The 13203-nt window shown below is 37.8% G+C and overlaps 1 protein-coding gene across 2 annotated transcripts in view; it reads right to left on the bottom strand.

Annotated features, from left to right (window-relative positions):
- The window catches only part of LOC106956414 (sodium bicarbonate transporter-like protein 11), a 37741-nt gene that overhangs the window by 4627 nt on the left and 19911 nt on the right, over window positions 1-13203 (bottom strand). For both annotated transcript variants that reach the window (XM_015047237.1, XM_015047238.1), the window contains exons 2-19: window positions 12410-12460; window positions 11520-11615; window positions 11287-11330; window positions 10234-10453; window positions 10057-10138; window positions 9792-9915; window positions 9127-9336; window positions 7098-7182; window positions 6875-7000; window positions 6674-6787; window positions 6257-6389; window positions 5909-5982; window positions 5348-5630; window positions 3464-3570; window positions 3049-3214; window positions 2690-2863; window positions 1992-2187; window positions 292-461 (exon numbers count right to left, since the gene is read on the bottom strand). In XM_015047237.1, the coding sequence (XP_014902723.1) occupies window positions 292-461; window positions 1992-2187; window positions 2690-2863; window positions 3049-3214; window positions 3464-3570; window positions 5348-5630; window positions 5909-5982; window positions 6257-6389; window positions 6674-6787; window positions 6875-7000; window positions 7098-7182; window positions 9127-9336; window positions 9792-9915; window positions 10057-10138; window positions 10234-10453; window positions 11287-11330; window positions 11520-11615; window positions 12410-12460 (2455 nt within the window). The remainder of the gene's footprint in view (window positions 1-291; window positions 462-1991; window positions 2188-2689; window positions 2864-3048; window positions 3215-3463; window positions 3571-5347; window positions 5631-5908; window positions 5983-6256; window positions 6390-6673; window positions 6788-6874; window positions 7001-7097; window positions 7183-9126; window positions 9337-9791; window positions 9916-10056; window positions 10139-10233; window positions 10454-11286; window positions 11331-11519; window positions 11616-12409; window positions 12461-13203) is intronic.

Raw genomic sequence — 13203 nt, 5'->3', positions numbered from 1 at the left:
CTTTTTTTAAAAGTTGGGAGATGGAGAGATTAGGTCTGAAAAAAAAAAAAAAAAAAAAAAAAAAAAAATTGAGTATATAAGCTTGTGTGTACATACATATATATATATATATATATATATATATATATATATATATATTTAACAATGTTATAAATATGTAAACTCCACAGTCAAAGTAATTCTGAGTCATATTTCAGGAGTAAAATCAGAGCATTGATCAAAATGAATCTTCTGACTGAACCTTAGGCTTTTTAGAGCCACTCTGCCCCCTGCTGGCTGTGAATGTCTCACCTGATAGGGACCAGGAGGATCATGAGCAGAGGAAACACCATCTTCATGTAGGGCAGAGGATACATCCCAAACGCACACAAGATGATGAGCTGGATCATCTGCACTGCTGTGAAGTAGTGCACTTTTCTCTGAGGCACACGGCGTATGTAGTGGGTCGGAGGGTAAGACGTCTAGACAGATGGGAAGTGGATCATGCGGTTAATATACTGTATTAAATTAGATTGAGTTCAATGTAATGGCAGTAGCCCAGGGTGGAATTAGAACTGATGCGCACTGACAACCAGATGAAGTTTTAAAAAAGGAGAACATTTTTTTCTCTCATTTGTGCCCCAAAGTTTTGTAATAAATAATTTCATGTGCAGCTTAGTAGAGTACTAGGCTAGTTTGGTGTTCTGTAGGCCAGGGTTCTGCATCTCCAGTCCTCAAGTTCCACTGTCCTGCAACTTTTGGATGCATTACTTCTCTAACACACCTCAATCAGAACTTGCTGACATGCAGAGGAGATAATTCAGGCTTTTCATTACAACCCATCTATTTTACTTGGCTTTCAACTCCAGCGGGATCTAGTTTTAAATTGTATGTTTGTTTTTAAACTGTTTTTATTGTTATGTTGTGTTTTAATGTGCAGCACTTTGTATCAGCTGTGGTTGTTTTAAAGTGCTTTATAGATAAAGTTGGTATGGTATAGTGTTGGAGCAGAAATGCACATAAAAGTTGGAGGGCAGTTGGACTGGAGGGCTCCAGTTGCCCCTGGTGTAGGCGCAACTTGTTTGCTGCTGAGATTAGATGCAGACTTTTACCACACTGGGGCGCCACAACACTTAAGAGTATTTCCTGGAATATGATTGGTTCAGGAGGCCTGTCTCATTGTCATGCTCATCCAGACAGACATTCAGGCAAAAGCCATTATTAGTGAAAAACAAATGACGTGAAAGACAGGCTTTCTGAATTTCATCTGTAAAAGATTACAAATGTTGCCGTCTTTGATAGGAAAGGTTTTTTTTTTTTTTTTTTACTTTAAGTCACAGGACAATTCTGTATCAGAAATAAGACCTTAGTAGCTCTTTTCTTCAGTCCCTAATTCGAAAGCTTTAAATCACATACAAACTTCAACCATTTGCAGTTTAATTAACATTTATTACAGTGACTATGCTGTGCAGAGCACTAGAGAGATGCAAATAAGAAGGATACAATTACTTTGGAGCCCAAATGGCTGATTTGTTAAAAAATAAATAAAAAAAATTCTCACCAAGGTTGTGCTGCCCTGGGCAATGAACCACATTACCCATATGAAAACTGCTGCTGACCCTGTCTTATAATAATTCTGTTATTTCACAAATTTGAAATGGATAGAGAAAAAGACAAGTCTTTGTTATAGCAAGGTAATCTGGCCCACACAGCGCCATTGTATTAGGACAATGTTTTCTGTATTTATTACATTATCGTTATTATAACCAGGAAATATAATCCTCCTTCATTTTTGTCTAAGGTCTTTGATGTCTTCATAGTTTAACAAAAATCTAAATTGACATGTTTTTGTTTTTTCATTTCTTTTCTATGCACTATTTTCGAATCCCAGTATTTGTCATCATTGTAATTAAGCACACAGCAGGATGGAAATGAATAACCAAGTAGTAGAAAGATACATCTTAGTTATCACTAGATGGGTGAACCAAACATCCCATGGTCTTTCTGCTCACCTGCTCCTTTAGCAACAGGGTCATGCGATCTACCATCTGATTTCCATCAAGTGAGGTGGCTGCAATGTAAAGGAAGAGGCCGTAGAGCACGGGTTTGGGGATCCACTGAAGAGGGATAGGTAGCATGAATGCAGACAGGCCAATCAGGATGTTCGCTGCTAGTGAGGTTAGACGAGTCTCTTTGACACTAACAATCCTAAACGGACAGAAACGGAGCAAAAAGAACCAGTTTTTATCAAAGTACTGATGCTCATCTTGATAAGAATGTGGTTTATTTTTAGCAGCGAAGCAATTAAGTGAACTATAGTGGTTGACTGACGTGTCCTACATAGCAGGAAATTTAAACTTTCAGGATTAAAAGGAGTTTGTATTGCTTAATTTCATGTGCAGTTATAGAGGTTAGGTTGGTGCCATGATGTATTGTTTGCCAGCGGTCTGGCAACTCCAATCCTCGAGTGCTAGACCCCACAAAAACATGAGGCTGATGGAGAGCTGCAGCTTTCTCCAAGAGCAAAACTTTAAACGAATTATATCCAAACGTTGCTTCATTTTTTTCATTTAATTGCAAATGCTTATAATATCTGGATGTTTCAGTGTGCTAAACATCCAAGAGACGTGTTACATGTCTTCCTTGGATAGTGAGAAAAGTATTTGGACTGTTTAGATTTTTCGGGGGACCTTGTTTTAACTTTACTCACGTTGTGTAGACATGTCCGTTCTCTACGTGCTGTTCTACTTTGGCAAGCTGACGGGCGTGTAGGGAGGAATGAGGAAAGGCAGCGTGCATCCATGGCAACCCCAGACAGGACATGAGGATGTTGATGAAGCCAGTCAGCATTAAGTCCCAGTGGAACGCCGTGCCTTTTAACAACCTGGTGAAAATGTGCATACACACATACACACATACACACATAAAGCTCCAACTTGTTTGCAAGTGCAGAAGGAGGAGTACCTCTGTTCTAATTCAGAAGCTATTACAGAGAAAAAGGATAGGACATAATTTCTGTCATACTTTCTTGTCTTGCTCCTGTATTCAAACATCAAACTGGAGCCTTACTTATGTTCCGGTACATGTGTAAGTGAGATGACGATGTTCTGGTCGATAAAGATTAGCAGTGCAAGGAGGAAACCAAGTCCAACCGCAGCAAGTGAAGTCAGTCCTGTCAGGTTTTCAAATGCAGGGTACTTGAAGATTGGACCATCGTGGACACTGAATACAGGAACTTACAAGAGAGAAAAGATATTACAAACACATGCACAGCACAAACAAGTCAGGACAAAATGTGAAATTAAAATTAGGATTTTTTCTTGCATGCAGGTGTTGTTTAGGGGACATTAATATTCTTGTCTTTTGAATACATCAAAAGCCACAGAAGTGTTGAATCACAAAAGGTGTTATGTGCCAAGGTTGCGTGTGTAAACCTCTAGGGTAATCTTCTATCAGTGCTTTGATATGACTGCTCTGTACTCACGCTGTATGTCAATGAAAAGATAGGAGCCAATGAAGGAGAATATCACCACGGAGATAGGCAAGGCACAGTCAGACACCACCTCTCTGATTTTACCATTCAGGTACGGGCTGCATGGGGAATAAAGCATCACATAGTACAACTTTCTACAACTTTTATGCAGTCTGTTATACAAGACTGCATGGTACTCGCACTGGTTGCTGCTGTACTCACTCTTTTAGGATGAAAACAATAACATAACATGTCAAGTTATGGCTGGCACCAAAAGTTATGAACGTAACATTTCCATGTCAGTAATGTGAATCTTTATCAAGTTTTATTTCACAGAAAATTAGTTAAAATCCATAAATAGCTTGTTGCTTCCCACCTGCATTATGAAATGTGACTTTTTTTTACTCGTATCATGTTTGTCACAAAAATCTATTTTAGTACAACTGCAAAGTAATTTGTCACTAAGACTTCTTGCTAACAGAACAAATGTGTAAATGTGGCTAATAACTTAATGGTGCCAGAGTAATAGCATAACAGATGCTCTTCAAACTCCCCAGATGGAGAGTTGGAAAGGAAACTTGCAGGCCTAATGTTTTAGTGAATCCTGAATTTATTTAACTCTACGATGATTCTTCAAGTTGCTTTAGATCATTATTTAAAAGGAAGCTAAAGTAAAAAAAAATTGACTATTTACCATCCTGACGTGAGCAAAAAGAGATCGCTGAGATGCTTTGAACTGAAAGTGAGGGCTGATGTAATGCCCCATCCTCTTCTCATGCCAGCCTAAACTGATGCAACACAAATGAAATATTGCCTTTACTTAGGAGGCATTTAAGGGGTGGTGCGCCCAGTTTTAACATTAATACCTTATCTCGTTAATATTTATTGAAGAGCAATATCTGCACTGACTCTAGAGCACTATTCTCAACCCAGTTACTTCAGGGCCCACTATTCTGCATGTTTTAGGGTTTGCTCCTTTCATATGCACATTACTTAAATAAGTATGATTAACAGGTTTCTTCAGCACTTGATAGCATGCAGGAGGTAATGCTATTATTTGAATCAGGCGTGCTGGAGAAGAGTTACATATGAAACATGAAGGACAGCAGAGAAACACTGCTCCAAAGAATGCAGTTTGGTCTTTCAGACATCGTTTAGAATGCCTTTCACAACAGGTTGTAGATGTTCACCCTGGTGTCTTTTATGATTCATTTTTGCATTTCTGATGTTCATAAATGATACCACTCAGGGAGGAGAAAGGCAAAGCAAAAACCCTTTCCAAAATGCTGGCCAAACCTTGTAAGAGAGTATTATTATCCACAGTAATACGAGTCGTATGCTGGTATGAGCTGAAATGCCATTCATCAAAGAAGAAGCCATAACTCCAAAATCAAAACCTCTAATGTCAATATTTTAGTAACAAAGCCCAAAATCACTCATTTTCAGGGCAGAGGCAGAAAGGTGAAGGTAGCCTATAAATCTGACTCAGTTACATCAGTTCTGTCTGGAGGAATGGACCAAAACATCCGTTTTGGAAGAAATTTGTGAAGGATGCCCAGAACATACAGTTCAAAATCAAATCTGAACAAATACTAAGGAATTAAACTTTTGTATTTAAAGAAAATGCTTTAAAAATGCTTTTCCTCATTCTAGCATTTACTAAATATAAAGAATTTGTTAAGTAGTATAGGGTGTCACAATCTAGACATTATTGGTTTGTTCAAAGAATCAATGCAAACATTATTCAAATTAAGTTTGTTCTGAGCAAAGTACAAGCCAGATGGAGCAACAAGGCTTCAAAATGTGAAATGTCAATAGATATTATTCAAAGTTGGAGGAGAGATGATATCAATGTATAACATAGATAGTATGACCCAGTGTGTGGTGGAACCGTACCTCCTCTTGATGAGGTAGAGTGCGTAACCCAGCCACAAAGTCCCCAACATGAGCAGCAGACAGAGGATGGGCCTTTCTCTTGTGCTTTCCACCAGTGTCTCCGGCAGGAAGACTAACGTTTTCTCTTCCGGATGTTCAAACAGTGACATGTTTGTCCCAATTTTATGCTCCAGCTTGGTGGTTGTTTGGTTCTCAATCCCATCTAGAATCTCATTTATCTGCTGAAGCACCACAGTTTTGTTTGTGGTTGCCAACGTTGGCCCGTGGTAGAAGTGTTCAAAAACTGTGGGGAAGGGTGGGAGAGGTTAGTAAGAATATTTGGGAAACTGCCATACAAACCTGACTATTATTATTTTAAATTTTTGTTTTAAGGACCGTTTCTCGTTAATTGTTTTCCAATCGACCATAAACATATTTTTACTTTTTAGGTGAGCAATCACATATATCAGTATTTTTCAGTACCTCAGAAGACTTGTGATTAACTATGTTTGCTAGTCAACATTATCTATAATGGACAGATTCACAGAATGGTCAACGTATCCCGATCTTTTCTAGACTTACTTTTGACAGTGCCTTTCACTGCATCCCCAACAAAAGCTATGGAGATGAACAACGCAATGACCTCTTCTGTTGAGCTGTGAGATAAGAACAAGAAAAAAGAATAACAAGTCATGTTTTATGGTTTTATTTATAAAAACACAGACATAACAACCTATTCAAGGCAACCTACCAGAAGATACACCAACAAAGAACACTGATTAATGCTGGTGAAGCCAGAACTTTGTAACAAATAAAACTTTTTCTTCTTATTGATTTCACTTCAGTAAGTGGCCCCATGGGTCAATGCTTCTTTTAATGTGTTGCAAATCAGAGTCTGTGAGGAGAAAAGGAGTCATGTTGTGTATTCACCGTTTGAAGAGTTTCATCATCAGGCTGACATTGAATAAGCCTCCGAGGATAAGGAAGAAGCTGTTCCATAAACCGATGCAGGCGTAGAAAGCATCAAAGTCGAGGCCGTAGTCATCACAGATACCCCTGATGACTATGAATTATACATGCAAGACACAGGCAACAACTCATAAATATTTTTTTCTTTCAAATTCAGAAAAGTTTTTTTCTGTAAAACTGCTTGGAAAAATATGTAATTATCTATTCTGAATAGCATAGCAATGCCTCAGCCTTTCTATGTATCTTTGTATGTGTAAACTGGAATGTTTTGTTTTTTCTGTTGATTTTATAAAAATAAATAAATAAATAAATAAAAATAACTAGTAAAAATTAAGTCCACTTCTAGGTTTTTTTCAAAAATCACCAAACAATACACACCGCTGATGAAAATGGCCAGGGGTGCAGTGGTCAGAGGAATGACCAGAGGGGAACCAGCAAACAGAGAGTAGATCACTCCTCCAATGCTTTGGCCAACAATGGTCTTCTGAACATCTATCCATGTAAAAAACAACCAACAGTTGGAAATGTGGTACATAAAAATAGTGCTGTATCAGATAATAATAAAGACAAAGTCAATACCTATTTCCCCTCTTGTGCTTTCATCATTCAGAGAACCAAAAGCGATTGCAGGCAGGAGAATGGCGATGTAGAGGAAGATAGCTGTGGTGATATATTTCAGTAAACAGCGATCCTTCCCTGTTATACCTGTTAATTGGGTAAACATAGATGTAAAAACCTTGAACAGAAAATTATTTAAAAAAAATTACAAAAAAAAGCAGAACACTTTACAACATTGCCATACCGTCTGTGAAGTCTGAAGGATAAAGAGGCAGTCTCCGACGAAGGTCATCATAAACACCTTTACCAGCTCTGAAGAAATCTCTGCACTGTAAGACACAAAGCAGAATATAGTCAGCAATTTAAAGCCTTTTGTTTTCCCTTACTATACAAAGTACCTCTGGCCCAGAGTGTCCGTGTGTAGCTATGTTTCTTTCCTGCAGTTAAACCACAGACAGATCTATTGCTGCCATTATCTTTGTCTACTTTTCACATTTCTTTCCCATGGAAAGTACAACCGGCCCAGTGCCTCTGTGTTTAGTTATTCCTCTTTCCTGGACAAACTCAATTCAATAATTTGTTCAGCTAAACTTAAACAGTGAGATCTTGAAAAAGATCACAGAGACCTTTCGTAACAAGTCAGATATATGCTTGTTTCTACAAAGTTTCCAGTATGGTTATGATTATAATCAAAGAGTTTTTTTTGTTTTTTTTTTCTTTTCAGAGTTTTACAAATGTTTTTGACTGAAAATGTTCACATCCATCTAAGACCCTATGTAATACTGACAAAATGTAATACCAGAACATTTTAACCAACTCGGTAAAACTAGCAGCAATTCACTGAAGTAAAGATTTTATTAACTGGTCCAGTGTGCATAAGATCATTAATATAACCTGGAATAAATTTCTGTCTCCTGAATCAAAAACAAAACAAAGTTTTTTCTTGTGTTTCACTGGCTAGGAATTAAAAACAGATAACATTCCTTGGTCAAAAGTACTGCTTTAGCTTCATAACAATTTGGAAACCATATTCACATGTATTTTCAACATCCACAAGAGCAAGATAAAACTTTGACGAGCACAGAAAAATTTGACCAAATGCTGACATTTTCAAATTTTTCTCCAAACCTGAAACATGGATGTATCTTTTGAAGAGAGGGAAAGCTACAACACTGCTTGTTGTTGACACGGTGTGCATATTGATCATCAGGAAAGACATTATACAGGATTTAGGTCCTTAACATCTGCCTTCAGAGTATTCCTAATCAAGCAAACAATTTCTTGTGTGACCAAGACTTTGAAGGATGTTTGCAACATTATTTTAAATAAAAGCTGAGAGTTTACGATTCAATTATCAAGGAAATATATTGTAAATCCACCTTTTCTTTGTGTAAAAGAATGCTAAATCAATCAAAATGTGGGTGATTTCCTTCATTGCTGTGATGAAATGTCGACATTAGGTCAGGAAATGTCCTGGTTGATCAGCAAGAGAGGACAGAATGATCATTTGTGTATTTGGAAATAAAATAGCATTTTTCCACATGCTTGCTAAATAAGGTGTTTAAACTTTGTGTAGCATGTGCAAAATGACCATAAAAACAAATGTACCAGATTATTTTGTTAGGTTTCTAGTTTACAATGCTGGAATTAAATCACAGATTAAGAGGCAGCTTGACGGCTACAATCCAAAGTGTAGCTGTTTTCAGCCCAGTCACATCAACAGCCTGTTGGGAGCTGCAGCCTTTTTACCACCCAGACCAGTATGTTCTCTCGCTTCAGTCTTTGGGTGTTCCTTCTTCTTCCCCTGCTTAACACAAACATTTCCTCCAAATTTAAAAACTGCATATAATGAAGTAGTTTATCGTTGCACAGAGCTGCAGACATTTTGCCGTCAGCATAGTGAAGGGGTTGCCAGTTCTTTTGTGCTGTTGCCCAGCTGCTTCTCATTCTACCAGTCTGGCTAATAGAGTGTACAAACAGGATACTCAGATAATTTGGCTCATCTAGTTTACTGCACCACATCTTTATATGCCTGGATAGAGCCAGAAAACACAAGGGTGGTCTCCACATCTGGAGAGTTTGAGAAGTTAGCACAGAGTGCAGACACTAGGGCAAATGCAATAAGGATGTTTTGTCGGACATCTTTTTGTTCCTTTGGTTAATGCGTTTTGGCATTCATTTATCACCCTGTTGTATAAATGGTCTCCTATATCAGTAAATTCTAGACTGATTACACACAGAACTGCCTGTACTTTGAGTCTATTATTACACACCTGGAGTGCTTTTCCTCTTCGTGGGTCCGAGTCTTCCACTTCCTCTACCACTGTCTTCTCGCTGGCTACAGAGAGCTGGTGTCGCTGGGAGACCAGCTCCTGTTTGAACTCCTCCTGACTTTTGGTCTCCAGAAGCCTTTGCCTGAAGTCAATGTCAGAGAACATTGTGGCAAATGTCCTACCCAGTTCAACAGCCGTCTTGGTGCTTTTCTGCAAAACAGTTGTTCATAAAAAGGAATTTAGCAGATGCAGTGTGTTCTATTTACATTCACTTTTTCAATCTCACATGCTTTGCTAGAGATCATCCTTAACCTCAATTGTTTTTCAAAAATGGCTGCTCAAATCTTAGTTTGTTGTTTTCTCCAATCTACACATGGTCAAAATTATACATACAGGTTCCAAAACAAATGTACAGTTCCACTAATATACAACTTCCCCTAGCAACCTATATGTTAAGCCACACTTTTTGTAGTCATCAACAAGTTTCAAATGTAAAGCCAACCAAAGACTTGTGGGGTTAAATCTGCTCAAACAATAGTTCCAGCCTGATAAAAGAACTGTTCAAATTCATCAGTCCTGGAATCATTAAAACATTTTTGCTCAAGCTTGTTCATACAAAATTCCCAGGGATACTCAAAGTATTTGGTTTTCAGTTTTTGCTTTACCGTTCTAGGCGGTGCGAGGATCAGGATAACATAACGGGCCTCGCAGCAGTTGACTCCCCAATTCTGTGGCCTCTCCAGGCGGGTAATACAAACATGACGCCTCTGCAGGTTTCTCACATTGGAGCTATACAAAAAACAGGGACGCTTTAGCATTTAAAACTGACAAGTCTGAATGATCTGACACCACCAAAAAGAACTGGTAAAATGTAGAAATTCTGTGACCATAAACATGGTAAGAAAGCTTCATTGTTATGGCTTAACTCACAGTATGCAAAGCCAAGACTGCTGATAATGAATACCGGTTGAAGTAGCAGTCACACCCTGAATAGTCTCCATCAGAAGGTGAACTGGAGAAGCAGAATAAATGAAAAGACAAGACAATGAAGGTTTTAATCTTTATGTTGCAAGAAAATAATTGCGAAGACTTCCCTTCTTCACTCACCGTTAATATCTCTGCCTCCTGCATCTGTGAACAGTGAGTTCATCACCTCTTCTACATTACAGCTGCCATGGCCGTCCTCCACCATGTGAGCAATCATTCGCCTCAGAACCTCGTCCAGAGTGGCAGCTTTTTCGTCCAGAAGGATGCTGGCCTGAGAAAGGAAGCTGTTCAGATCTCTGTGGGCACGCACTTCCTCTTGGAAGTTCATGGGCTTTACATACTGATAGGAAGGAGAACAGAATATATGTGATTAGGAACTGCGAAAGGAAACTGGTCATCTTATGGGCCTTATACGAGAAACTGAGCTCAGGTCATTTAATTTTAACTGAGTGCTAGAAGAGATATAATTTACAGTACTTCCAAGAAATGTCACAGACTTGTTGAAGGCTGAAAACCTTTTTTACTAATCCCTTTACGTCACCCTGAATTTGTTAAAATAACTCAGGCACTATCCCTCTCACATACCCCAATTTATTTTCCACCTGGGTTTTACACAGTCACACATTTATGCTGCTGAATGCTGATATTTTTTGTGGACTCTATTTTGGTGCTTTTAATTATTTGACCCTTCTGGATTATCATTTTGTGATAGCAAAAGTTTACTGGCAAGCTGCCTTTATTATGTTAATGGCTCTTTGTTGTGATTGTTTACCTTATATAACTTAAAAAAAAATGAGATCTTGGTCTTTCCAAGCTGTTTTGTTGTAATAAAAATTAATTATGCCCTGCTTCATATTCAAGGTTCCTGGTTTATGTATCAGTTCAGAAATTATTCACATTGAATCAATGTTGTACATGAGAGCGGATCAAAATTCTTCCAAAACAATGCAAAACACAAAAACCACTTCAGAGAGGTATTATTGCTTACGGGGTATTCTACAAGCTTTTGAATTACAAGATGTTCTGAGGTCTTTTTCAATACAGATTTTTTATTTTATTTTTGTATAAGCAATTTGTTGTGTTTTTGGAATCTTAAAGTTAGATTTAAAAAGTATGTTTTGCAGTTATTTTGAGTTTTTCAAAAAAAAAAAAAAAACAGAAATAAAATCTTACTTTTCTTGTCGTGTTTAAAAGTCCATAGCCAGGATCTCCAGCGTCTGTATAAAAAGAAGTAAATACAATGTTTAGATTTTCTCATCATATCCAAACTTTTTCTCAAATTTCCAGTTTATCTTAATGCCTCATGTAAAGCAAAATTACTCTGTAGTTTCTTAGTTGATCTGAGTTGCTAATTCCATAAATGTTGACTTTTCAAAAGAAACTTCATGTCTTCCCGAGGCACAAACCTGAAACACTGAGATGGATGTCATTTTCATAAAGATTGTCTGTAATGATGGTAGGTGAGTCCTGATCTGAATCGTCCTTCTCTCCATCCTTCAGCTCTGCGGATTAAAACATTAAAATTCAATCACAAAAACAAAGTCTCAGTCTTTGCAACACATCTCACTCTGCAGTTTCAGCTTTGTCACAAATAATTTGTTTTACAACTGAGGTAATCACATAAAAGTAGCTGTAAATGTCATTAGAGAGCCTCCGATGCTGCTGCGTTATGATCACACTGAGATAAAACTGCTTTTTGAATCAATGGGATGCTAGCCACATTAACAGCATCTCCAGTAAGGGACAATTTATTCTGCCCTTCCTCCACTTTGCCATCTGTTGACAAGAAAACAGCAAGAGGGAGAGAGAGCGAGAGACCCAATAAAAAAATCCCCCTCAAACCAGACATGCTGCAATATAACAACAGCAGCCTCTCGTAAATTCCTTCATGTATAGAAGATAAATATGGGTTTTTGATTGCGGGTTTTATGGGAGGAAGAGAAACCGCCTCAGAATTAGAAAATTAACCCTTCACAAGCACAGCTTTGTGCAATGATTATTCCTTCAACCCATCATTAACTCAGAGATCACCTGCCTTGTTTTTCACCTATTAATTAACCTTCCAGCACACAGAGAATGGACCGGCTGTGCTCAGCAGGATGTGAAATGGGCCATCAGTGAGCAAAGAGAAAGTTTGATATTAGCATAAAGAACCAATTGACGCATGTATCATCCCGCATGAAAATACCTCAAATAATATTTGATGAAATGTAGAGCACATAGAGTTCATAAGAGGGGCGGACAAGGCTGAGAAATGCAGTCTCGGTAAACATTATGTGTGGATGCAGCTACATACCCATCTCCTGGAAAACATATCCATTCTTAGACCTCCCAGTGGATGGAGCCTCTGTGGAAGTGAAAAAATAAACATGTTTACAAAGCTTCAGGCTCAGTCTCAAGCTGGCTGTCTCTTTTATTAAAGATTTTTATTGTTGTTTGTATTGTCTGGAAAGTCACCGTCCCGCACCTCAGACATGGAAAGGTTAGAATCATATGAACTTTAAGCAGAGGAGAATAATGAAAAAAGTTAATCATCCAAAAGTTGGGCAGTATGAGGACATGTCTCAAAATGTTAGAATGCATTTTCACAGTAAACTTCTTTTTTTTAACTGTGAATTGTTGTATTATTTTCTGTGAAGCATTCTTAAGAGCAGACAAGTATGTATAAATCAAAGTGCATCAATGTGACGTTTTACTGCAAACTGAACTAAAAAAAACAAAAAAACAATTAGCCTAGTCATTGCCTATTTTTGGGTGAAGTGTAAGAATAAGAAGATGTGGCTTCAGATAAAAAGTCACTGATAGAAGGATGTAAAATCCTTCAGTCTACAACTATGAAATAGATCTCAGATGGTCAAACTACATTTCACCAGTTGAAGACAAAAACTGCAGACATAAAGAGCTCAGATCATTCAGTGAACAGTAACTGAACCATCAGCCTCAGCTGAAAAATACAAAAAAGGGCTGAAGGACAACAATCTATTTTTTATAGTTTACTATGCAAAGCATGAAAACATAAGCTGGCACTTGACCAGTGACTTCCAGGCATCATTTTCTATTTTCCTTATGTTATTTTGATTGGTGGAAAAA

Source organism: Poecilia latipinna, unplaced genomic scaffold (assembly GCF_001443285.1).
Source record: "Poecilia latipinna isolate Pla-1442-1.1 unplaced genomic scaffold, P_latipinna-1.0 Scaffold815, whole genome shotgun sequence".
NCBI classification, from domain to species: Eukaryota; Metazoa; Chordata; class Actinopteri; order Cyprinodontiformes; family Poeciliidae; genus Poecilia; species Poecilia latipinna.
This window is presented reverse-complemented; position numbering and strand designations above follow the sequence as displayed.